The sequence below is a fragment of the Podarcis tiliguerta genome, assembly GCF_965153285.1.
Source record: "Podarcis tiliguerta genome assembly, chromosome: 8".
Classification (NCBI taxonomy): Eukaryota; Metazoa; Chordata; class Lepidosauria; order Squamata; family Lacertidae; genus Podarcis; species Podarcis tiliguerta.
In genome coordinates this window covers 47,708,514-47,734,660 of record NC_139541.1, presented here as the reverse complement: position 1 = coordinate 47,734,660, position 26,147 = coordinate 47,708,514, and the positions used below count along the sequence as shown (strand labels likewise).

At 43.6% G+C, this 26,147-nt stretch overlaps 2 protein-coding genes across 3 annotated transcripts in view; one reads left to right on the top strand and one right to left on the bottom strand.

Moving 5' to 3' along the window:
* BCO1 (beta-carotene oxygenase 1) overlaps nucleotides 1–15,890 on the bottom strand; it is a 40,759-nt gene extending 24,869 nt beyond the window's left edge. The window contains exons 1-5 of one of the 2 annotated variants that reach the window (XM_083452015.1): nucleotides 15,276–15,890; nucleotides 10,186–10,314; nucleotides 5,287–5,416; nucleotides 2,869–3,016; nucleotides 663–810 (exon numbers count right to left, since the gene is read on the bottom strand). In XM_083452015.1, the coding sequence (XP_083308141.1) occupies nucleotides 663–810; nucleotides 2,869–3,016; nucleotides 5,287–5,416; nucleotides 10,186–10,314; nucleotides 15,276–15,360 (640 nt within the window). In that variant the 5' untranslated portion in view covers nucleotides 15,361–15,890. Of the gene's footprint in view, nucleotides 1–662; nucleotides 811–2,868; nucleotides 3,017–5,286; nucleotides 8,296–8,505; nucleotides 9,398–9,773; nucleotides 9,845–10,185; nucleotides 10,315–15,275 lie in introns of those variants that run through there. The other variant, XM_083452016.1, reaches the window with a different exon arrangement.
* Nucleotides 15,891–25,607: 9,717 nt separating this feature from the next.
* The window catches only part of LOC310683086 (polycystin-1-like protein 2), a 47,023-nt gene continuing 46,483 nt past the window's right edge, over nucleotides 25,608–26,147 (top strand). Inside the window, exon 1 of the mRNA XM_083452609.1 lies at nucleotides 25,608–25,818. Coding sequence (XP_083308735.1) covers nucleotides 25,734–25,818 — 85 coding nt within the window. The 5' untranslated portion in view covers nucleotides 25,608–25,733. The remainder of the gene's footprint in view (nucleotides 25,819–26,147) is intronic.

Genomic DNA, 26,147 nt, shown 5'->3' with positions numbered 1-26,147 from the left:
CCAGTTCTTCCCTCACAACCGTACCCCCTGCCATAATGAGACTTGAATAATGCTTTCTATCAGCTACAGAAGTTTTCTTTCAAGCATGAATTTAGGAGGGGAGGGGGCCAGGAAAACAACCCTTTAGTAGGGAAGGAACAAATCCATCCATTTTGGTTTCTCTCAGTTTCTTATTCCCCCCCCCCCAGTCTTAAGTTCAATTTTGTATGCTATTTTCACAATAGTATGCATTTTTATGCACACTTGATCAAGCACATGCATTTTTGTACACATAACAGCTGCAGAACTGCACTGCACTGCAAAATTCAATAAAGTGTGAATTCTTAAGGATGGCTTGGTTTGAGAAGTGCGCATTAGGTAGTTTCCCATTAAAATGCAGATTCAAATTCATCCTTCATTCCCTACACACACACACCCCCCACACCTTGCTCATCTACAGGTGGTCTTTTTTTTATTCATAGACCACCTACCCATACAACATGGTTGTTCCCTTGCTATGATCCTGGTTAAAATGCCCCCCCCCCCGCAAAGATGCTATTTCTGTTAGGAAAGGAAGTGCCCCAGGTGTTCTCCAAGCACAACGTGTTGTACAAATCCACCTGATCCTGCTTTATTTCGCATTAATAAGGAGCTCAGAGATGCCAGCTCCTTGTGCCTCTTACCTGGTGCTGAAGAAGGGATCTTAAAGATAACATATTTTGTCTTCCCCTTATCCACAATGGAGGTACCCATATTGAGAACATTTCCAGCACTGTCATAATGGGGATGGGATGTTGACAGATTGATGGCCACGTACTTGGTGTAGTCAACCTACCGCAGGACAGCAAAAGAAGACAGAAGGATGATGGGATGTGTTAATGATCATAATTCACATCCCAGAAAGTGCTGGCACCTTTGCTAAGGAATCTGTTCAGGGGAGGCTGGTCCATTAGGGCAAACAGAACAGTGCCCCACCAGACTCACGTCTACCTGCATGCAACTCCCACCTGCCTCCTTTCCTACTTAACTAACAGTTCAGAGGGTGGCACTGGCTGCTGCCTTCCTCTTCCTTAGCCTAAGTGTTGCCCTTGTAGAACTCAGGAGGAATATATTAGCTCTGCTAACATTGGCTTTGGCTCCACCTACTGTTTGCCTCCTTGCTTTCTCTCCTACCAATCCTAATGAGCACCAGCCTCCACTGAACCTACGGCTACCCTTGCCAAGGATTCTGTTGGGCAATTCACCAGGAAGAGCAAAGACTAAAACTGTGGTATTTAACCTGTGGCCTTTAGCTTAATTTCATGCAAGAGGAAAGGATGGGGAGAAAGGTGGGACGGGTGGGGTGAGAGAAGGAATGGCCCATCCAATTTGGGCTCTGGCCTCATCCAATGCTAGCTACAGCACCAGACATTTGGCCCCCAAGGGAATGCAGAAGAGATAAGGTTGCCCATCCCAGACTAAAGCATTAGTTCAGAATTATACTTCATTCAGATCCTGCAAGTTTAAGAGTACTAGAATCGAAGGGAATTTAAAAGATTAAAATGGCAGTGGGCCACAAGGGTTCTGTCCAGACCGTCACTATTTTGGTGCATGAGGTTCAGTCACAAACTGGCAACAAACTCACTATCGTAAAGATGAACTTTTTGCAGCAATGAAAGGGATAGAAAAGTGCCCTGGAAAGTGTGGGGCAACAATTGCCAAGTGGGGCATCATAAAACATGCCCACAAATGAATCAAGATGGATGCTCCATAAACAAGCCATCTGACGGTGACCACTGATGGCTGCATGACTGAATTATAGGATGATATGGAAGGCTCACTTTATCTAATCCAAAGTATAATTCATGCAAAAAGACAACTGCACCCCACTGTGGTAGGATCCACTAAACCTAATTACATCTGACAGATTCATCTGCATTGGCCAAGGCTGTAAGATTTATGAGGACAATTAAGTATGATGATAATCAATGCCGGGACTCAGTGGTACAGCTGAATCATGTTTGCTAGCTCCAGTCCCAACATCTATGCATTGAACAGCTCTTGTACACAGAGCATATGGACACACAGTTTGTAGATGCATAGGCTCTGTGTAGAAGATAAAATCCATGTGTAGAGATCAAGGGTCTGGCCAGGAGGTAGCATCCCCCCCTCCCAGGTTTAGTTGTCTTCCGAGTGCTATAATGAGACATGAATAAAGAAATGTTGAGAAAGGATCCAGTCTTGGGCATTAATTCCCACTGAAACTGTGGTTGGCCTTACTTCTCAGCAAACACATATAAGATTGCACTGAATGGTACACTGGAAGCAGGGATGGGCAGCAGGTAGATGTCTGGGTGATTTGCAAGGGTTTCAAACTCTCAATTTGTCTAACAACAGCAACAGCTAAAAAATATTTCCCCCTCCTAATTTAGGCTGATGAAAAGGCATGCTTGGGATAAAGCCTGAAGTGGATTTTTGTGTGAAAGGACTTGGGAGCTTGGTTCTGGAAGGAGCTTGTGTTGAGAGACACCCACTTCCTTTCTTTTGCCTGTTCTCAGATTGGTTTAACAACTGATCCCTCTTCCTAGGGAATTCTGAAAACTATAGCTTTGTGAAGGAAATAGGGTTCTCCTAACAACTATCAGTAGCCTTAACAAACTACACTTCCCAGGATTCTTTGGGGGGGGGCATGATTGTGGTACAATAGTGCAGATGTGGCCCAGCACAGTGGGGTCTCCTACACAAGTTCCTTTGGAATTAGGTTTACAACTATACCCTCTGTATCTGTCAAATCATCTCCTTGCAGCAAAGTGGTTTATCATTTGAGGTGTATTTTTACCAACTCCACCATTGCTCTCATTTTCTAGCCTTTTGCCTTATGGGGTCTACTCATAAGACACCAATGCTTACCTTCTCCAAGGTCTCCAGAGTCCGAGGATTGATTTTCCTAATGAAATTAACCTCACTTGTAGCGTAGTAATCGTCACCATTTCTCATTATGTTGATGAGACAGTTGTCTGTGAACTCAGGTATTGTGTGGGATAAATAACAGAATGCCCTGTGGTCAAGGGGAGGAAGGGAAAATTGCATCACAGTGATAATCTTTCCTATCAGCTTCACCAGGATACTTCTTTAAGTGCCAAGAAAATGTGAAAAACTGGTTTGGTACATATGCATGCACATTATTTGGTTAGACAATGTGTGTTAATCTGCAGCTGAACTTGTAAATACACCACATTCAATAGGATGGTACTTCAGGCAGCAACTAAATTCTACCTATGCCTCCGGCCTGGTGCTGCTCAGATGTTTTGGACTATGATTCCCATCAGCCCAAGACACCAAGGCCAATGGTCAGGGATGGTGCAATTGTTTGTCCAAATCATCTTGAAGACACCAGGTTGGGGGAAGACACCTGTGATAGATCATTCACACATGCAAGGCACCACTTGTACAATACTCAAGGGATGTGAATTTGGCCTGTTGGTGGATTAAGCGTCATATATTTTATTTATCGGACAATTTTGACACTAAAAAGTGTCAAATCAACTTGATAAAGTAAAAATACAACACACAGAAGCAAAATAAGGCCAGAAAAAATGAGAAACACTGGCAATGTAATATACATAAGATGCTAATCGAAGGACCAAGGAGCGCCACCATAGGAGGCAACTTTAGCTCACCAAAGGCCTGGGTAAACAGAGGACTTAGCTTGGCACCTAAAAACTGACAAAGATGGCACCACGTGTGTTGAGCTAAGAACGGCATTCAGTAGATACTCGTGTGTCCTGTCTGCCATGTCGCTAGTATTTACTCAATTTTTAAAATTCTGAATAATGGAGGATGTCACATTCCTCTACTAACATCAGCAAAATGCATGTTGGAAAGCACCCAGGTATCTTTGTAATGCTGAAACAAACACACATTTCCCAGCTTCAGTAGTGACCCTTGGTATCAAGAATGAGGAGCCTCTGGCTTTCCAGGTGCTTTGAACTACAACTCCCATCCTTGGCCATTGCCATGATGGCTAGAGCTGATGGGAGTTGGATTCCAAAATCATCTGAAGGGCCATACATTCCCCACTCTACTTTATATGTTACATGTAATTGAAATCAAAGATAGGGGAGGGGTCAGGAACTTCTGGCTCAAGGTTTCTATGTGGCCCAAAGGGCCTCCCCCTCTAACTCACAGCCACTTCCCAGGCCTACTTCCTCTCCTCCATCTGCCTCTCCTCCTAGGCCCCCTTTTCCTTGCTGTTGAACTGTTTCCCTCTGATCAGCACAAGTGGAATAGTAGAGAGGGGAGGTGTAGACTCAGCTGATTGGTGGCAAATAGTATTTGTATCTGACAGGTATGCAGAGCTTGCATTACAATTTAATCATTGTGACCTGGGCAAAATTCCATACATACATACCCTCCGATTTATGCCAGTGTTGGGTTTGCAAGTGATATGGTTATGTTAATTGGACTAAACAAATTCCTGCACTTGTTATGTATGCGGAGGGAGGTGGAGACCTCTGAGTCAATGAAGGTGGGAGAGGAATCCTGTTCTCACGCAGGTATTTTTAAGGAGTCTGGACAATAATTTCCTTCGTTAAACCTATAGCTAGCAGTTAATAGCCCATAATGATCCATTGTGGTTCACCGTCAACAGAAGGAGCAGTCTGTGTATATGTGAAAACAGCACTTTGTAAGGAGGCATTATATTCATAAGTAAGTAGAATAGGGAGAGTAGGGACGAGTGTGCCAACGCTGTGCTGCAACAGTGGCCTGGTTCACATGTAATTTACCATGGTTAATGGTAAACATCATAAATAAACAATAGTTTTACATAATGTTAAGCAATAGTTTAATAAACCATAGTTTAGCATTAGGTGCAAGCCAGGCTAGTGTCAACCTCCATGAGTTGTGAAGTTGACCATCTGCAGCTTGCTGTAGCTCAGTGGCAGGGCATCTGCTTTGCAATGAAGAAGGTCCCAGGATCCATCCCCAGCATCTCCAGGTAGGCCTGGGAAAGACTCTCTGCCTAAAACCCTGAAGAGCTGTGGTAGAGAATACTGAACTAGAGGGACCAATGGTCTGTCTCAGTAAGGCAGCTTCTTACGAGCCTAGAAAATCAGGGTTCTATATTGTGTGGGGCGTTTCCTTGAGGCTCTGTGATGCAAATGGTTGCCCTCCCACTCATGCAAGGTAATGGGGATGGTGACAAGGGGATGGGCAGATGGCAACCCTGGTTCCTCCTGAAGGACCTGAGAGAAGGGGCACTCAGGAACTAGGCCTCAAAGGGAAGCAGGGAAGAGCATCACATTGTGTAGAGAAAGTATTGCTTACTTGGCAAATATATTTTTACATGGATCTGGGTAAGCCATTGTTCCAAATTCTGACACCACGATTCTGTTTGCCTCAATATTGCAATTGTATGTGTCACTGCGGAGGTATTTACTTCGATAGAAAACTTCACCTGATAAGAAAAGAAAAGAAAAAGCTTTATATGCACACATAATCCCACACATGGATTGATTAATATGGTCCCAATTTCCCACTCATTATGCAAACTGAATTTGATACTTTTGTTTATACACACCTTAGTTTGACCTCAGCAGACGTAGTTCTAAGCATGATTTTGGGACCGCATATTAAGGACAGGAGAAGAACCCTGTTGGGTCAGACCAAAGGGCCGTCTAATTCAGCATCCTGTCCTCATAGTGGCCAACCAGGGGCCTATGGGAAGCCTGCAAACAGCGCTTGAGCTAGTGGTAGGGGAGAGATTCAATACACTTCACATTTAAAGGTGAATCAGATGTTGTTGGACTCCAACTCCCATCAACGCCAGCCAGTGTGGCCAATAGGAATTGTCGTCCAACAACATCTGGAAGGGATCACATAGGTTATCCCAAATATTTGCCATGAAAAATACAAAACAAATCTCATGATGCAGGACAAGGGATAGAATCGTAGAATTGTAGAGATGGAAGGGACCCTGAGAATCATCTAGTCCAGCCTCCTGCAATTTCAGGAATATGCAAATGTACCATATGAGGATTGAGCCTGCAACCTTAGCATCAGCACCATTGCATGTCAAGGCCCCGAGCCCTCCTCCATTTGTTGAATAATAAAACACACGGCCACCAGTATTTCAGGTACATGGGATAATTAAGGCCACAACTTTATTGGTTACAGAATATGAGTGGTATTGGCATTGAACTGACTATATCTGACTCCTGCCTGTCATGCAGGTAGTCTAGTAAGGGTCAACCACTAGTAGGGGGAGCCCTGTTGATGTACATCAACTGAGAGCTCCCACAGGGTCCCTGATAGGGTCGTGGCATGGCCCTAGCCCATACCCAGGCTTTGGACAAGATCCACCCCCCCCCAAGATCCCTTTAACGGAATACTCTTAAAGAGGAGGGACAGGTAAACCAGGTTTTACCAATGCCTAACTGCAAGTTGCAAGCAATGGCAACCGGCTGCTTAAGCACCCAAAAGAGGCAGAAACAAAGAAAACTACCACTTGTTTACACAGTGAAGTGGGAAGCTAAGGCAAGCAGAACGGGAGCAGCAGCAGAGATCCGAAGAAAGAGGTGGTAACAAGGGAGAGCCCTCTGGCCGTGCGGCTGTTTAAATAACGCAAGCCACGCCCCCTGGCCAGCCAGATTGGTCGGCCGGGGGGCGTGACGCAGCCAGGACTCCCTGTGACGTAGGCGGCATCGCCACGCCCCCCACTGTACACGGGGAGAGCGTGTGGCCTGCCTGCAACACTGCCCCCCTGGGAGGGGGAGTGGCCTGCTCTAACCGACTGAGCTATCCAGGTTGTATAAGAAGGTACTGGGTCTAGAAAAGGTTAGAAGCTTTTATAATCAAAGCACACAAAGGCATTTGTTTCAGAACAAGGAAGAAAACCCATAACAATTCCAGATCTGCTGGGCCTGCCAATGACCCTGATTAGAAAAATCAAACTTCACTTCACTTCACTGGCTGCGTTGTAAAAATGCAAATTGCAGAAACACGTTTACAAACTAAAGAAAACACCAGAATAAGAATATGATAACAGTGAAATCCCAAATAAAGACAGCATCTGCTGTCCTGGAAGCACACAAACTCTTCAAGCTTGTGCTGTGTTAAACAGAAACCACAGAGTGGTTACTTTTCAGGTGTTCAGAATTGTGGCAAAGTTCAGACCAGAAGTAATTGGGAAGGCAGAGAAAAGGATCATGTGAACTATTTGCTCCTCACCAAGCCAAGGTCACTTTGTTTTGGCTGCTGCTACTCCCCGTATTGGGGTCATTCATTACTATATAATGAATAGGCTGAAGAGTGAAACCTGTTTCACAAGTGGCCTACTTTCGTGCTTGGCTTCAGAAGCTAAAGAAAAAACTACAGAAGGGCAGACTTAAGTCACTGAAAACTAGGCTAATGTAGCATGTTGCCCTTTTACCTTTGGGAAACCCATCAGATCTTCTGTGTATCACCATAAAGGTGAATCTTATAGATTTTTTTATGGGCAGCCTGGCATTCCCTGGTGCTACACCCAGCCTCCATAAAGAGGCTTCTACTTCATGGTTTGAAGCAGGAAGGAAAGAAATCACCAGTGCAGACCTGCTTCCCTGGACAGGTCTGTTGATCATGGAGCAGAGTTAAGACCTCAGCAACTGGGTTCAGAAGCTCAGAGAAAATGACTTTAACCATCTTCTCCAACCTGGTGCCCTCCGGATGTTTTGGACTACAATTCCAAATTGCCTAAGCCAGCATGGCCCAAGGTCAATGATGATGGGTAGTCCCAAACAGCTGAAGAGCTGTACAAGACTGGGAAATTCATGACCCTCCCATCACCCCTTGGCCATGCTGGCTGGGCTGATGGGACAGGGGTCCCACAACATCTGGAAGGTCAAAGGTTCCACATCCCTGTTTAAAATAATGCACTGACTTTTAACCTAAAAGGCAAGAGCAGAGAAAACGCTGTGCCTCTTAACATACTTCCCTTTATCACGTGGAAGTGAAAGTCACTAAGTACCTTCCCACCATCACATGTACAGTTCGGAAGCTGTCTTATTCCAGGTCAGAATATTTGTCCTCTAGCCTAGCAGGCAATTCCATAGGCCAGACTTTGCCAACCTGGAGACTTTCAGGTGTTTTGAACTATAACTCCTATCAACCCCCAACTGATGGCTGGTAGCATCTCTCTAGGGTCTCAGGAAGAGGTCTTGCCCATCACTTGCTACCTGAGCAAATATCTGAAGATGCCAGGGATCGAATCTGGGACCTTCTGCACCCAAAAAAGCTGTTCTTCCACTGGGTTGCAGTTCCTCCTTTAAACTGCACCAGGGTGTAAGGAAACAGGATCTAAGTCATGAGTCTTCCACTGGGTTGCAGTTCCTCCTTTAAACTGCACCAGGGTGTAAGGAAACAGGATCTAAGTCATGAGTCTTCCACTGGGTTGCAGTTCCTCCTTTAAACTGCACCAGGGTGTAAGGAAACAGGATCTAAGTCATGAGTCTTCCACTGGGTTGCAGTTCCTCCTTTAAAATGCACCAGGGTGTAAGGAAACAGGACCTAAGTCATGAGCCCAAACAGTGCTAGATATTTATAATGTATGCTAAAGAAAGGGAGTGCCTGGTGTGCTCTGGTCCATGGGGTCACGAAGAGTCGGACACGACTAAATGACTAAACAACAACAGCAACAAAGAAAGGGAGATTGCCATCACTGGATCTGAAGTTGAGAAGCTTTTTCTTTGGATTAGATCTCAGCTTCTCCCCTAAACTAGCATTCGCTGTCCAACAGTGGCTAGTCAATGCCTCTGGGAAACATCCATGCAGAGCTTGACAGAGATAGCCATGACCTGTTGCCCAGAAAAGCTTTAGCACATTAATTATGGCATGTCTCTGGCATCACAAATGACTAATGCATTTATTGTGGCATAAGACACCTTGCTGCTCATCTCCTGTGGTGTGTCTCCATCCTGTGGTAACTGGAGGTAAAATCTGCCTTTTGAGCACTCACTTTCCATTCAGGTGCATTGCACGTTTGTGTGCAGAAGGGCTCAGTGACAGAGTATAAGCCCAGGCTTCCTCAACCTCGGCCCTCCAGATGTTTTGAGACTACAATTCCCATCATCCCTGACCACTGGTCCTGCTAGCTAGGGATCATGGGAGTTGTAGGCCAAAAACAGAGCCGAGGTTGAGGAAGCCTGGTATAAGCTTTGCATGCAATGTCCCAGGTTCAATCCCCAACATCTCCAGGTCTCTCTCCTGCCTAGAATCCTGGAGAGCCCTTGTCTGTCAGTGCAGATAATACCGAGGTAGATGGACCAATGGTATGATTCAGTAGGAGGCAGTTTCCTATGTTCCTCTTCAGTTTGACTATTAGCCGGTGGTGGGGAAGAAGGGGGTCAATCCAACATCTGATTGGACTTTGTTTTTGCAAAATCACTCAGTGGCACTCTGCCTATTTATTAGGGATAACAAAGATACTGTATTATACAGCAGGCTATGTTTTGTTAAAACTGGCATTAAATGTTTTTGTTGCTGAACTTGTAGTTTGTGATGGGATAACCCTACTGGGATAACCCTAGTAGAGAGGAATTCAGTATAACCAAAAATAAGTTATGGTGTACGCTAGTTGTAGTCCCACATTGTTCAGAATGGAAGTTGGCCCTCCTTCTTTAAAAGCACATGTTCATAAACCCATAAGTTATATACTGGACAAAAAACTTCTCCATGTCAGCCCAACACTTCACAAAACTGAATTATTTTAAACCTGCAGAAAAGAGAAGGCTGGGCACAACCTTGTAAGCATTTGACAATGAGTTATTCAATTTAACTGTATGGCATTTCAGAATGCCTCTGACTATAAGATCCATGGCATCGTTTTAGTTGAAGATACCAAAATGGACTTTGAATAGATAAAGAAGGTGATACATGAAACCAGAGACAGTCAATAGGGTGCCCTCCATTAAATAATACTAATTAAATGACAACAATTATTAGAATAATTATAAAATGGATTTTTGTACTGCTTCCGCCAGCCCAGAAAATACCAAGATAGCTATGCCTTAAACTTATGCCAGAAAATACCAAGACAGCTTCACATCAAAAAACACACAAAATTCAATAAGAAAAATAGATTTTAGTAAACAACAGTTACCAAAGGCAACAGGAACCCAGGGAAAGCCTGGGTGGACAGATAGGTTTTTACTACTACTACTAATAGATATGCAATACAAACAAGCTTACCATTTTTAATTGTAAAACTGTGCAACAAAGCCATGCCGTCGAACCAGTGATTGTATTTACTTTCCCCGATTGTATGCATGCCTGGACCATTACGGAGAAGGATCCCCTCCATCCAGCTTGGGATCTCACCTGGAAAAGAAAGGGACTTTTTGCAGTAGGATATTTGTTTCTGCCTCAATGGAACTCCAGAAGTATTTCTGTTGAATGACCCCCAATTGCCCAGCCCTCACTCCTGCCAAATTAATATGGCAGGCTGAGATCAATTTTGCAACATGTCAAAAGTGACAGGATGGAGGTTGTTTGGTGATCTTAGAAATGGAAGGATGCTACCAGACACAGGTGTTGGATGTATTAGGCAAAAAAGGTGTATTAAATCAGTAGCGTGGCACCATCCCAATAAAGAAACCATTCAAAAACCCCATACTACTCAAACTTCTGTTTCTCCCAACTGTTAGGATGGACCTACAAACTGCAAGTACTTCTGTAAGTATGTTTAGACACCCCTCCCCAACCATTCAGCCACTGGCAACACAGTCTGAAGTGGAAGATCACCAAAAGGGATGCTTAACCCTTGAAACTTTCTCATCCAGCTGCAGTCTGGGGAATAAAGCAGTTTGGCTGAGCAATTATCATGGATTACACAGATTTTTAGAGGGTAGGCCTATAATCTCTTCTATTTCTGATGTTTTGGTTGTGAGTGCCATTGTTTATATAGCCAAAGTGGCACCACCCACATGCAAGAGGATATTATCAGCAGAGTTGGAGAAGCCAGAATTTTGCAAGTGTAGCAAATAAATATTGAGAAATAACCCCAAGTGGGGGAGCGGGGCGGAGGAACTATCTAAAGCAGACCAATGAGAACTCAGCAGCCACGGAATGCTGACTGGTGACTGCAAGGCAGGGGGCAGAAATGAAAAACCAGGGGGAAGAGAATGAAGTGGCTGGAATCCTGAACTGCCTGTTGTAGGTCCTACTTGTTACTGTATTGGCCTAATATAAGCCACACTTTCCCCCGAATTCCGACCATGAAAAGTTAAAGTGCGGCTCTATGGACTTTACATGTGGTGGTGGACCATCCCTTACACAGAATTGGCCACCATGAGAAACCGGATACTGGGCTAGATAGGAACATAAGAAGCTGCCATATACTGAGTCAGAACCTTGGCCCAAGCTTAGTAATGTCTATATTAACTCTCCAGGGTTTTGGATGAAGGACATTCCCAGCCCCACATGGGATTAAACCTTGAACCTTCTGTATGTGAAACAGAGACTACCTCTGTAGATTTAGCTGACACCAGGAGCGCTCCTCTTTACATCCTTACAATCTTCACTTGAGTGGCAAATGGGGAATTCTCTCTTATTGTAAACAATAACAATCACACTGTCCATTTAAATCTACCTATCATTTAGTTCTGTGTGTATCTGTAGAAGTGGATGTCAACACACTTCACAAAGGCACTCATGCCGATGTAAATCCCAGAGGAGCCAAGTCACAGTAATAATGCCAGTGCTAGACTTATGACGTACTGACCATGGCAGAATTTATGACAGCAATATCTTCAAGCCGTTGGTCATGCCAGAAAAAGGAAACCAGGATCCAAAGGCTCTGAAACTAGGCCAGTGAAACTCAAGGGAGCTTTAGATAATTCCCCTCCTTCGACAACCCTCTTCCTCATGCCGCATTGCGAAGTGCTTTTGAAAATGAAGGGAACTTGGCTGTTCAAAGGAACAAGTAAAGAAGGAAAATAATCCAAGGGAGCTCGCCTCTTCTTGGCTCTCACTCAGCCAGCCTTCAGCAGCCTGGTGCCCTGAAGATGGTTCAGACTACAACTCCCAGCAGCCCTCAGCAATACTACATATGCTTACTTATCCTGTCTGAGTCGCAAACATTTCCAATGATGTCAATCTCATAACTTGTGTGTCCCCCTAATTATTATTCCTTTTATAACTTGAGGCAACTTTTCTCTTACTTAACTATCCTTTGTGCCAAGATACGTTTGCCCTAATATTTAACCCAAATCAAGCTACCCTCTTACAAGAGCAACATATTTCTTATAAAATGGCTTGATCTAATCCAGTATAAATGCCTTATGAAAGAGCTAGGTTTATCTAACGTGCTTATTTGCATTACATGATGATTGACAGTGAAAGACACGCAAACGCACACACACCAAACAGGGAGGCAGGCAGGCAGAGAAGATGCTGTTCTTCCATTTTTATATGGGGATTTTAGCCACATGCACAAGGCATTTATAGGGAAGGAAGGAAGTCCAGACTGCAGGATATGTTGGTGTCTCAGGTTTGAAATGCCAAACTTAGCTTTATTCTTGTGAGAGTCCCTGATGTGGATTGGTGCTACGGTATGTGTGGCAGGGGTTGGTGGGGGAGCTAATACTTTTATGTCTCCAGCATGATTTGTGGTTGGTTCCTCTGTAATTTGGATTTTAAGAACTTGTATTAAACTAATTTAATTTGGTTTGATTTGTAATAATTTATATTATTTTTTTTAAAAAAATCAAAATGGCAATGCACAGTGGAAGTCAACCAAATCTTTTAAACCTGAATCTTTCACAGTGCTGATGGGTCTTGAACTTGTCTGGCTTTGAAGCTATTTTTGGATCTGGTATGCTAATGCAATGAAGAATATTTTGTATTCCCTCATTAGTTGTTGGTTGCAGTTTTGTAGGAAAAATAGTAGAAAGCCTTTCTTTAGAACAATGAGATTTTATTTACTAAAGTAGCAAAGTGTCTGTCATTATGATGGGCAGGATACAGGTGGAGGAATGCTTTGTGCATCATAAGGAATCCCGGACACCTCAGTGGGTTCACCTGCTGTGCACCCATGCTATGAGATTCCTGTTCATGTGCAATGTTGAAACAAGACTTTGCCCACACCGCAGTAATGGCCCAATGGCTAGGTACAACTTTCTCCACACACCTGAATCATTTGTTTAGGTTTAGAAAATTGACTTCTGGCTAATCAAGTTACTGAGAATCAAGTCTTGCCTTATCAATATAACGTTGCCTCAACATCTGCTTAGACTTCCTCTGGGATCATGCTAGAATCTGGCAGAATATTGGGAACAGACTTTTAAATTTCCAAGCCTGCAAGCCACAATGAAAGGTTGCAGCACAATCTCACCTCTTAAAAGTAGTGCTCCGCTTTAGGGTGCCAGCCAACCATGGCCACAGGGCCTCTCCATTCCATCCCCACCTTCATTTTGTGTGCCCCCCATAACAGTCAATTTTCTGTGGATATTGAACATGATTTATTCTTTTGCTGGAAGGAGAGGGTTTTGGGGGTATTTTTTGGTACTTCTGCAAAACTGTAGTTTCCTCTGAGGTTGCTTCTCTGTGAACCCAGTTTGGTTACAAACCTGTTAGTGCTTACCACCTGAGTTTGCTAAAAGAGAGAGCAACAAATCTATACTACATATTATTCTAATGCAGGGTTGGGGAAACATTCACCCATTAGACGTTGATGGAATGCACCTCCCATCATTCCTAACTATCTGCCAGGTTGCCTGTGTTGGCTTTTCGCAGTATAGTAACGCTGCAGAGAGCTTGCTGGGGAGACCATGCATTAAAAAAAAGAAGGGACTCAAAAATAACGTAAACAAGGTTTTAATAAGAAAAACAAAAACTCCTTATACACTATATACATCTACAAACAAACACGACCCAAACCACCAACCCATCCCCAGGGTAAAAGGCAGAGCTAGGTGCTGCTCCTTATATACCGCACAGCCTAATCAATGCAACTCAGCAGCACCTGCTATGCTTCACAGCTGTGAAGCTGGATCTCATTATTTTGCTCTGGCCCCTTAAAGGTATACACAACGGGTGAAACAATGATGAACCTTTAGATTTAAAGAAACAGTTCAACAGCCTGAGGCTGGTCGGAGTTGTAGTCCAAAAAATACCTGAACAGCCACAAGTTCCCTATACCTGTTGTCTAGTGTGTGTTGTTGGTTGTGTAAGCCAGTGCAGTGTAGCAGTTGGCAAACCATGATGGGAATGAGGTTTACATCTCCAACTCAGCCATGAATATCTCACTGGGTGTACTTGAGCCCCCCAGCCAGCCCCCCCCCCTGTGTGTGTGTACACAGCACACACACAGCACACTTTAAATCACATTGAAAGCACATTCCTTCCTCAAATAATCTATGATTCTCTTATCACAATGCAACCATTACTAGCATCTTTAACAAAGTACAGTTCCCAGAATTCTTATATATCAGCCTCATCTACCTCTCAGGTTTGTTGTTAGACAAGGATCACAGGTGGATGGGTGAATAATCATGTATGCTGCCCTGAACTTCTTGGAGGAGCTAAATGGGGTTTTTTTTGGGGGGGGGGTAAAGAAGTAAACAAAATGTAAGGAAGGAGAGATTTTTCGCTTCAATCTCCTCGCTAAACTTCCGCACATGCCTAAAACGTCCTTAGTTATTCCAGCGGGAATTTTAAGGTGATGAATTTTTATTTTGTGTGGTATATTTCATGTACATTGCTTAGGTATATAAATGCCTAAGATAAATAAAACTGTAAGAAAAAAGGAGCCGGGGGTGTGTGTAGCAATCTCTAGGTGCAAGCATTGAGGAAATGGCCAACTTGCTGACCAGGCAGATGAAAGCTCAGAGAGGCGAGGGGGAGGAAGAAGACGACGTTAAACCACCACCAGGGAAAAGTGAAAGTACGACTCCCCTCCCCCTATTTAGCTCCGAGGAAACCAACCTGCCCCCAGCTGTTTTGGACGTTTAAATGTATTTGGGCAAGTGTTACGCCACTTGTCCGCCTCAACCGGACTTTGAGGCTCAACTCCAAGGGCAGTGAAGCCACATTCCCTCCCAGACGCTGATTGGAAATGCTCATAAACAGGAAGTGGGGAGAGAAATAATTTAATTTATCTGCGATCCCTAAACTGCAACCCGATATTTGTTTACTACAAAGTGGACCCCATTCAGCTCAGGCAGACCTGCCTCTGAGTAAACACGTCTAGGGAAAAGAAGTCTTCTCTGGAGAAAGGCAGGAACACTCCCCCCCCCCCATCTGAGTTCCTTCGCAGTTGGCTAGCTGCCTGTTGCACTTACCCTGCACTTCTGCTCGGAGGGGCTCCGGGTGCTCCTCTTTATTTCTGGCAAAAATCGCTTCCATCATCCCTACAGGTGCTGCCATCGTCCCAGCCGGCGTTACTGACGGTGCGATTTGCAGCCTTCCTTTCCCATCTAAGGCTTTGGAGAAGGAAGGGGGGACCCGCCGATTTTTCTGGTTATTTATATTTACGGGGTAAAAGGGTTGAAGTCCGCCCCCAGCCGACTGCTAGTGGCTAAAGGGTGACCATGTGGTTTCTAAACGGCTGAGTATTAATCCGCAGGACTTTCTTTACTTTTCTGCTGAGCTTCACACTTTCTTTGCAAAGGCTAGTCCGCGCGCCCCGAAGTTGCGGGGTTTAGGATCGCCTAGTTTGGAGGAGAGGAAATCCCTCCCAAATCGCCATCGGCTTCTCCTTAGCTTGGGAAGTTTGCTTCATTCGGCATGTCTTGTCTCCACTGCTTCGATATGTAATGGATTACTACTTCTGCTATAATCATACTGTTATTTGGCAAGATTAATATACCACATAGTGGTTTACATAAAATTGTATTATTAATTGTTGTTGTTATTAGACGTGTTAGTTGCTTGTTGCAAAAAGGTCTCCAAGTTACCTGCAACATGTTTGAAACAAATAAATATACATTATACCACAACAGCGGAACAAAACAAACCCCATAACAGCCACAGGATGCTTTGGGAGTATACCAGTAACAACTCCCTCCCCCAGCACCCCTTAGCCTATGAAAAGCATTATTCAGAATAGCAATTTGCACAACCCACTAAGGAATATAATTACACAGTGAAATTCAAAACAGTAACATTTGCACCTATTCAAAATCCAATTAAAACTATGTAGTTTAATTGATGCAATTAAACTGATGAACTCAATCCAGGGATAACAGCTTTTCAAAGTTTGATAGTCATTGGCACGTCCAGCACCCCATGCCGCCCGGTTACCTCTCAGCGCCTGCCTGGGTAATCCCACAGCACCACCAACTTTGGGAACCGCTGCCTTAGTGTATCAAAAGCTTTGGGGGCAAGTGTAAGCCTTTTCCTAGCGCTGGAGCAATGCCAACGATGGTGCCAGCTGGAGAAGAGCATTCCACAGATAGAATAAAATCTAAGGGTCTGAGTATTATGTTCATATCAAGAGAGGCATATGAAATATCCATTTTAAAAATAGCAATAAAAACAGGTTTTAAAAACAGTAGATTAAAATAATCAAAACATACCGTATATACTCGAGTATAAGCTGACCTTTTCAGCACGTTTTTTATGCTGAAAAAGCCCCCTTCGGCTTATATTTGAGTGAGGGTCCTTTTGGACTTCTCCTCCTTCCTCCTCCTTTGCCGCTGTCGGCGGAGGCGGTGGAGAACCGAGCAGCCCGAAAGCAGCTTGTTCTTCCTCCGCCGCTGCCGCCACTGGCCTCTCGTGTGGTAAACTGGCTTATACTCGAGTCAATAAGTTTTCCCAGTTTTTTGTGGTAAAATTAGGTGCCTCAGCTTATATTCGAGTTGGATTATACTCGAGTATATACGGTAGATAAAATTAATGGTTTTAAATAAAAACACAAATGTACAGAATTAAAGTACAGTGGTAACTCTGGTTACGTACTTAATTTATTCCGGCGGTCCGTTCTTAACCTGAAACTGTTCATAACCTGAAGCACCACTATAGCTAATGGGGCCTCCCGCTGCTGCCACGCCGCCACTTGATTTCTGTTCTCATCCTGAAGCAAAGTTCTTAACCCGAGGTAATATTCCTGGGTTAGTGGAGTCTGTAACCTGAAGCGTATGTAACCTGAAGTGTATGTAACCCGAGGTACCACTTTACGCATCTGGGTAGGCAAGTTTTTAGCAGCCATTTAAAACGTAGTGTACAATGAAGTTACCTGCCTAATATCATTAGGCAGTGTATTCCAGAGAATAGGAACTGCTGCACTAAAATATCAGTTGCTTGCACAGCAAGCATTATTTGACACTTATAAAATGCCTGTTCTGCAGATCAAAGTGGTCAAGTGGGAAACCTGTGGATGCCCAGATGTGCCTGAACAACAACTCTAATAATTGGCCATGCTGGCCGGGGATGATTGGACTTGGAGTCCCACAACATCTGGAAGACCCAGCCCTGCCTGGAGATGCCAGGGACTTGGTACCTTCAGCACGCAAAGCAGATGCTCTACCACAACCCTACAGGTTTGGCATCAAGAACCTCGACATGGCCTTCAGCTGGCAGTATTGCAGCCACACATTTGACGGGCTTGTCCTCCTTAGTCTCTGTGCTTTGGCTATTGCTCAAGTCTGGGGTCATGAGACCAGATCCGTTCTACAAAGAAGGTACAAGCCTAAGTGGGTGAAAACAGACAGTTATGGTAGGGAACAGGAAGTGGAGGGAGATGTAAGGGAAACTGAGGCAAATATGCGTACACTAACAACTTTTCAAAAATAGGTGTGCTCCCCCCCCCATATACATCCAACAGTGATTTACCAGTAATTTGTATCAGAAAATAGAATATAGTCACAACAAAGATTTTCAGATTATTATTATTATTATTATTATTATTATTATTATTATTATTAATATAATTTAACTTTGAATGCTAGTAAAAGTAGCTCTTGTTGACTCTTACTCCCCCTTCTTTCCCTTCTGAAACTTGAACATTGTTAACTGTGAGGTTACACGCTCCACATGAAGACTCTTTGCACGACCCATTGCATGTCACAAAATCTCATGTGAATTAGACTTAGAAAATCAGAAGCTTATTAACCGCTGGCCCAGAATGTGTTTAAATCTCTCTTAATAACCAATTAAGCAATTAACATATACGTCTGCTAGAACTAAATGGCAGTTTCTACTGAATAAGGCTCTTGCTGCATAAGTTTGAAACTAGGTCCAGGAATATTTTAGATCTGCAAAATTTGTTCCCAGGTTGTTGAAGGGCAGAGCCACATATTATGAGAAAACCACAGGAGCCCTAATGCTGATCTTATCCTTGGGCTGTAAAACCAAGACTAGGAAGATACGTTACTGTGGAAAATGAGTAAGTGGGAGCATCTCTGCCTTTTACAGAGAATCCAGGCAAATTTGCTGTTAGCCTGTTGCATTTCTGCACTTTCTGTGTTGTCCTGCTGCTTTTAATCCCCCCCCCATAATCTGTGGCAATTAATCAATATGTAAGATGCACTCACAGCATCAGCCTCTCCAATATAAACAAAACACTATTTATGCTTTCACAAGTTATAGAATTCTCTCCATGGGAAGCTGACAGACTTTCTCTTTCTTCCCAATTTTATGTGGTGTTCGAATATATTTTTATTCCTGGGGCAGGGGTTGCTGGAATTTAGCACAGCTGTACGTCTTTTTTGTGATTTCTATGCAGTATTTTATTGTTACGGTATATTTTGGTTTTTGATGGAAGCTGCTTTTGGAAATTGATTTGAAAAGCAGAGTACAGTAGACATAATCAAAGCAAACAAGCAATGAACCTGGGACATTCTGCATGCCATGTTTGTGCTCCAGCATTAAGCTATCCATTGCATATTTCAAAGTGGAGCTATCGGGACCAGTCAATGTCTATAACAGCCTAATCCCAAAAGCATATCCAGTTAATGGCAAAGAAATGGAAAGCTGGAAAACTGTTTGGGTGCCAAAGGTGCACAGCCTTCTCCAGTGCAAAACACTGGTGGTCGGATGATGGAATGGAAAATGGAGTATCCTGTTTGGAAATCTGAGCAGGAGTACACCACACTGCAACATTTTACTGCAGGTCTTACTCGTTCATTTCTTCTTCTATTTATCATAGTCAACAGCAGTTACATGACAACAGGTAACAGCTAGCTACCTTTGAACCTGCCATTTATCTCTGTTGCTGTATGGAGCAGAGGAGACTTAACTGTTTTAAACGTGGCTCTCTTATCAAATGCACTTAAAACTGCATAATTCCGTAGTAAAAGCAGGGTCTGTAAATAAAAGTATTAGCAAGCTTGATGCATATATGAATCAGCCTGGGCAGTGTGTTATGAGCCAGCAGATGCAACAGCAAAATTGGTAAGTTCAGAACATAGCAATATATTCACTGAATTGATTGGGAGTTGTTATCTCCTTGTGCCAGGAGATGCAAGGTCTAACCATTATCATTGTTAGAGATTGCCTTGCGGACGTGATACCTGTTGGCAATAAAGTAAAAGTGTATTTAATAGCTGAGGGCTGATCCAAGGTTCCTGATTTTGCTGAGAGGTTTCTGTGCGTCCGCTTAAGAACACCAGAAGACCCCTGCAGAACCAGGCCAAAGACTCATCTAGTCCAGCATCTTTTTCTCACAGGGGCCAAGCAGATGCCTATGGGGAGCCCGCAAGCAGGACCTGAATGCAACTCTCCCCATGTGTGATGCTGAACAAATGGTATTCAGGGCCATCCTGCCTTCCAGAGTGGAATGCTTGAACACACATAGGCTTTCTTCAAACCTTCAAACAAACCCATGTGAAACCCTAGCTGCAGCCACTCTGCTCTCCAAGCATGTACTCATTCCACCCACAAGTGTCACAAGAACAGCTCTTTAGTAAACAAATCGTATATTTATGAAGCTCTTGAATCTTTCAATAAACAGCTAAGCAACATTTATTTATTTATTTATTTATTTATTTATTTATTTATTTGCCACACTTTGAGGGTATGTGTCTAGGACAGTGGTGTCCAAACTTTTTTCAAAAGAGGGCCAGATTTGATGAAGGGCCGTGAGGGCTGACCAAAGGGCCAACCAAAGTTGTTGACCTTTTTTTGAGATTTAAGTTGTTGAGGTTTTTTAACCCAGGAAATAATCTGCCACAGGGGATGGATTTAACTGACTGGCGGGCCGGATTAGGCCCCCAAAATGGATTTGGGCCATGCCTGGTCTAGAGCTGGGAGACCACTCAGCCACGAAGTTCACTAGGTGGGCTCAGGTCAGCCACAGTCTCCTAGCCTAACCTACCGTTGCTAACTTTGGGTGCATGTACTGAGAATGTGTTGTTTTTTGTACCCAGTCAAGATAGCTTATCAAGGGAAGGTTTATTACATCTTACCAATTAAGATAAACACCTCAATAACCTTGTGACAGCACTAGCTGGAGCAGCTGACTCAGCTTATACAATACAGAAGAATGTATATTGTGAAATGAGCTTTGAGGAATCAAGAAAATCTCTTTGCCAGAAAAAGGGGACACGTTTCAGCACAGTGCCTTGGAAGTGGAGGGCAAGGGGGACATTTGGGTGAATGGGAACATGCAAAAATGAAAACTGCTACTATCAGTCTCCTTAGCTGTCTGTACCTTTTCTGATCCTCTCCTTAGGCGGATGGATTAACCTAGTTTCCTTTTGGTTAGCTAACATGGAAAGCTGCCTTATAGTGAGTCAGTCCATTGGATCATTTAGCTCACTATTGTCTACAATGAATAACAGTGGTTCTTCAGGGTTTCAGACAGGACATTTCCACCCCTGTCTGGAGATGCTGGAGAGTGAACCTGGGACCTTTTCTTTGTAAAGCAGGTGCTCTCTCACTGAGTCACAGTCCTTCCCCTCCAGCAGGAATAGCCAAAGTGGTGCATTCCTTCTATTGTTCAACTTCAACTCCAATCAGCCCAAGTCAACATGCCCAATGGTAAAGGATGGTGGGAGTTGTAACTAAACATCATCTGGGGGCATGGGGAACCACAAATATTGCCCACTTTTGCATAGAGGGATATAGGAAGCTGCCTTATATCAAGTTGGGTTTTCTAGCTCTGAACTGTCAACACTAACACTGCAGGGGAGTTTTACCTGCAAGGCTCAACCACTGAGCTATGACTGTTCTCCTACAAGAAAAACAAGAGCAACAACTCTCATCGGCCTCTGCCAACATGCCCAACGTTCAGGGATGGTGTGGCTAATGGTTAGTAGAATAACAGAATCATAAAATTGTAGAGTTGGAAGTAACCCTGAAGGTCATCTAGCCCAAACACCTGCAATGCAGTAATCTCAACTAAAGCATCAATGACAGATGGCCATCCAACCTCTGTTTAAAAACCTCCAATGAAGGAGTGTCCACCACCTTCCAAGGGAGTCCATTCCACTGTCAAACAGCTCTTACCACCAGAAAATGCTTTCTGATGTTTCATTGGCATCTCAATCCTTGTAACTTGTATCCATTTGTTCAGGTCCTATCCTCCAGAGCAGGAGAAAACAAGCTTGCTCAATCCTCTATGTGACAGCCCTTTAGATATCTGAAGGCGGCTATCATATTTCCTCTCAGTCTCCTCTTTACCAAGCTAAACATACCCAACTCCCCCATAAGGGTTTGTTTTCAGACTGTTGATCACCTTGGTCACCCTCTTCTGCACATGTTCCAGCTTGTTAATGCCCTTCTTAAACTGTGGAGCGCAGAACTAAACATAGTACTACATGTGGGTTCTGACCAAGGCAGAATAGAGCAGAACTATTACTTCCCTTTGTCCTGGATACTATACATTTGTTGATGCAGCCTAGAATAGAATTAGCTGCTGTTAACCTTGTGGTTAAGTGAGAGCTGGACCATTAAGAAGGCTGATCGCCGAAGAATTGACGCTTTTGAATTATGGTGCTGGAGAAGACTCTTGAGAGTCCCATGGACTGCAAGAAGATCAAACGCATCCATTCTTAAGGAAATCAGCCCTGAGTGCTCACTGGAAGGACAGATCGTGAAGCTGAGGCTCCAATACTTTGGCCATCTCATGAGAAGAGAAGACTCACTGGAAAAGACCCTGATGTTGGGAAAGATGGAGGGCACAAGGAGAAGGGGACGACAGAGGATGAGATGGTTAGACAGTGTTCTCGAAGCTACGAACATGAACCTGACCAAACTGCGGGTGGCAGTGGAAGACAGGAGTGCCTGGCGTGCTCTGGTCCATGGGGTCACGAAGAGTCGGACACGACTGAACGACTAAACAACAACAACAAACCTTGTGGTCTACGAAGACCACAGACCCTTTTCACATGTCCTAGTGGCAAGCCAGGTGTCTACCATCTTATATTTAATGCAGCTGGTTATTCCTGCCTAAATGTAAAACCTTACATTTGTTCCTACCGAAATTCATTTTGTTAGTTTTGGCCCAGTTCTCCAATTTGTTAAGGTCATCTTGAATCCTGATTCTGTCTTCTGCAGCATTAGCTACCCCTCCCAGTTTGGTGTCAGATTTATTAACATCCCCTCAATTCCTTCACCCAAGTCATTTATAAAGATGTTGAATAACAACAAGCCCAGGACAGAACCCTGTGGCATCCCACTTGTCACTTTTTTCCAGGATTATGAGCATCCATTAATGAGCACTCTTTGGGTTCGGTCAGTCAAACAGCTACAAATCCACCTAACAGTTATCTTGTCCAGCCCACATTTTACCAGCTTCTCAGCAATACTATCATGAGGGATTTTGTCAAAAGCCGTACTGAAATCAAGATACACTATGCCTACAGCATCCCCCTGATCCATCAAGCTAGTAACTCTGTCAAAGAAATGAGATTCGTCTGCCACAACTTGTTTTTGAGAAACCCATTCTGGGTCTTAGTAATCACAAAATCCTTTTCTAAGTGCTCACACACCAATTGTTTAATTAGCTGTTCTAGACCTTTTCTGGTATCAGCATCAAGCTGGCCAGTCGGTAGTTACCTGGGTCTTCTTTCCCCCCATTTTGAAGATGGAGACAACATTTGCCTGCCTCCAGGAACATATGGAACATATGAAGCTGCCTTAAACGGAGTCTGTCCAGGACTTCTTCCTTGACATCTCAGACCAGGAGTGTTTCTCCTTTGTGTTTTTCACAACCTACATGATACACCAGGAGCTGACCCAAAACATTTATGTATGCAAAGCGTGTGTTCTGCCACTGAGCTATGGCCCCTTCTGGCTAAGGGAACATAATGAAAAACATACCAGGAGTCCACCAGCTAAACAATGCATGCCTGTGTACTGTGATGTGACTTACAATATAATGCTTTACCTTAAAGTCCCTTTGTCCTCTTATGCCCTTTTGAGCTGGCTGGAACGGGGTGGCGTGAGACAGTCCTTCCATTGAGGGCAGTCTATACCATGAGCCAAGAGGCCGTAAAGTATAATAAGAACTTGTGGGGAATGAGGCACCATCCTGGGACAATTTCTTTGGGACTATTTGGAGTAAATGATTTCAGATCAACAGGTGTTACATCCTGAAAAAATGCTCGTTCTGTGTAAGAGTCAACTCACACAGTTGCATATCAAAGGGGGTGATTTCTTGAAAGGATAGAGACATATGTAATATGAAAAAAGGATCTCAGTTATTAATCCTTTGGGTATGGAAAGCTTCTTTTAGTTGCTGACTCCCAGGAGCCATCATTTTATTTTTCCAGAATATCTTGGACATTTTGTCATTCCAGGATATTCTGAGAAGAAAATAAGATTTGCCACCAAAAAAAAAAAGGAAGTGCTGACTAATGGCCACCATCCTGCCTCTTCCCTAATTTTTGGTGCTCCAGTGATCGTATATTCTAAATTTTGGAAAGCTAGAGAAATGAAGGGAAGCATGACCCATGCTAGATGTACCCATGCAAGCTCAATTAGGGTAGATTTAGGCTTCTGCAGAGTTAGACTCTGGGGTGTCTGTGCAGCAGGCCTTGATTCCATCCCTCAGCAGACATTGCATTATGATAATCACAGAAGGCTGATCAAGCATTTAGCAGTCCCACCTAAGTTGCCAGCTGCGAAACCGGTTAGGAGCATCACAGCTATAAAGACATTATGAGAGCTTAGCATCACAGAAGCATGTTCTGTTAGGATGACAGGTCTGGTAAAAACCACTAGGCTAGTTATCAAGGCAAGGTCAGAGTATTTATTGTAAATACCAGTACTTGCCAGTACCAGTATGTCAGAGGCTGAAAGCCATATAGCACGATACATTTCCTATCTCAGTGTGAGTCCATCTTTTGAAAATCAAAAGATGGTAATCAAAAGCAAAGGTTTTTTTATATATATAAAAACAAAAAACCCACACATACACAAGTTGAATGTTGGGTTGACAACTGAATTTTATCCCTCTCCGTATGCGTTTGATGGACTGTCTAGTTCCTCACTGGTGCTGGTAATTTCATGGGCACTGGCCAATACATCTCTACCACATTTATAACTGGGATCAGGGGAAAAAAATGTCTTTCCCCCAGTCCATCAAGCAAAGCCTGCAGAACAAGCTTATTGCAGCCGTCTCTCAAAATCCACACTTCTCTGAATTTCGTGCAGGTCTTCACCCAGGTAATATGTACAAAAATGCATATACTGTGTAAAGAAAAGGAGGGTACTTTTTACCATATGTGATGGGAATGTAAGAAAGTTAAGGACTTCTGGTAAATCTTAGGCTGTGATAGCCAAATATTTTGAAATGATGTTTAAAAGAATGATATGCTGGAAAATATGTGTAAAAACCAATAAAAATATTATAAAATAAAACAAAAATGCATATACTGGGGTGAAGCATTGATAGTGAAAATAGCATGGAAAATATTAGGCAAAATTGCATATAAAATGTGTATTTCATGAGAAATTTGCACTGAAATGCTGATGAATTTTCATGAGGTCTTCAAAATAAATAAAATTGTAAACCAATGTGGAAATGTGGAAAACTGATACTAATTGAGGGGAAAAAACAGGAAACCAACATGGATGGATGCCCCCTTCTCTAGTGCATGCCCTGGTTCACATACTGAATGGAAAAACACAACCCCAATGTTTCATTGCAGATACAGAATTTCTGTCTGATTATTATGGTGCACCAGCTTTCTGAGTTTCTAAATGGTTATTTTGAGGTTGAATGCCCAGCTGCTAAGGTACAATAGCTTCTTTTACAGGGTCCTTTATCTTTGGTTGCCATATGTCCAGTGGGTGTATATATCAAAGTAATCTTCTCTACTCACATGAAAGGCTATAAATTAAAGCCCACTGTGTATACCGTCTTTATTTGAACAATTGTACAATGGCCTGTCTCATATCCATTGGCACATCTTGGCATTAAGAAAAAAACGTTTTCCCCTGTGCAATAACCTTTGTTTATTGGGAGCAAGCTATTCCGCAGAGCCATTGCTAGTATTCTCCAGGGAAGGGAAGGTTGAGGCGAGAAGAGCATATGCCAGAGTAGAATGACACCCCAAATATCTGCAGAAAAGGTCAAAAAGAGTGGTGGGCTGCATCGGTCCCAAAACAGGACTTGGTAAGCTGCTGAATCGAACATGAAGCTCCTCATCATAAGCCTCATCATCCCTCTTGCCGTCAGTTCTACTGCAGAGGATTTCTCCCTTGTGGAGGGTATACCATGTTCAAAATACCAAGTGGCTTTCAATAGCTCATGCTATGAGTTTGTGAGGCTCCAGCGCACTTTCACGAGTGCCCAGAGCTGGTGTGAGAGAGGAGGGGGCCACCTGGTCTTCATTAAAAATGAAGAAACCCAGATGTTTCTGCAGGAGCACATCTCTGAGGACAACGAATGGTGGATCGGCATAACCTACAGTTCTTCCTCCAATGAAACTACTGAAGGTAGGGAAAAACAGAATCCCTGTTTTGTGAAATGTTGAGTGGTGGGGGGGACATGCTAGCATAGTGCGGTGCAGGGGTGGGGAACCTGTGGTCCTAAATATGTTGTTGGACTATAACTTCCATAATCCCTAACTATTGGCCGTGCTGGCTGGGACTGATGGGATTTTGAGTCTGACAGCATATTCAGGGCCATAGGTGTCTCACTCCTGGTTCAGAGTTTAGAACAGGGGTAGCCAATCTGGAATCCTCCAGATGTTGCTGACTACACTCCCATGACCCTTGGCCATTGGCCATGCTGCAGGGGGTTGGACTAGACGACCCTTGGGGTC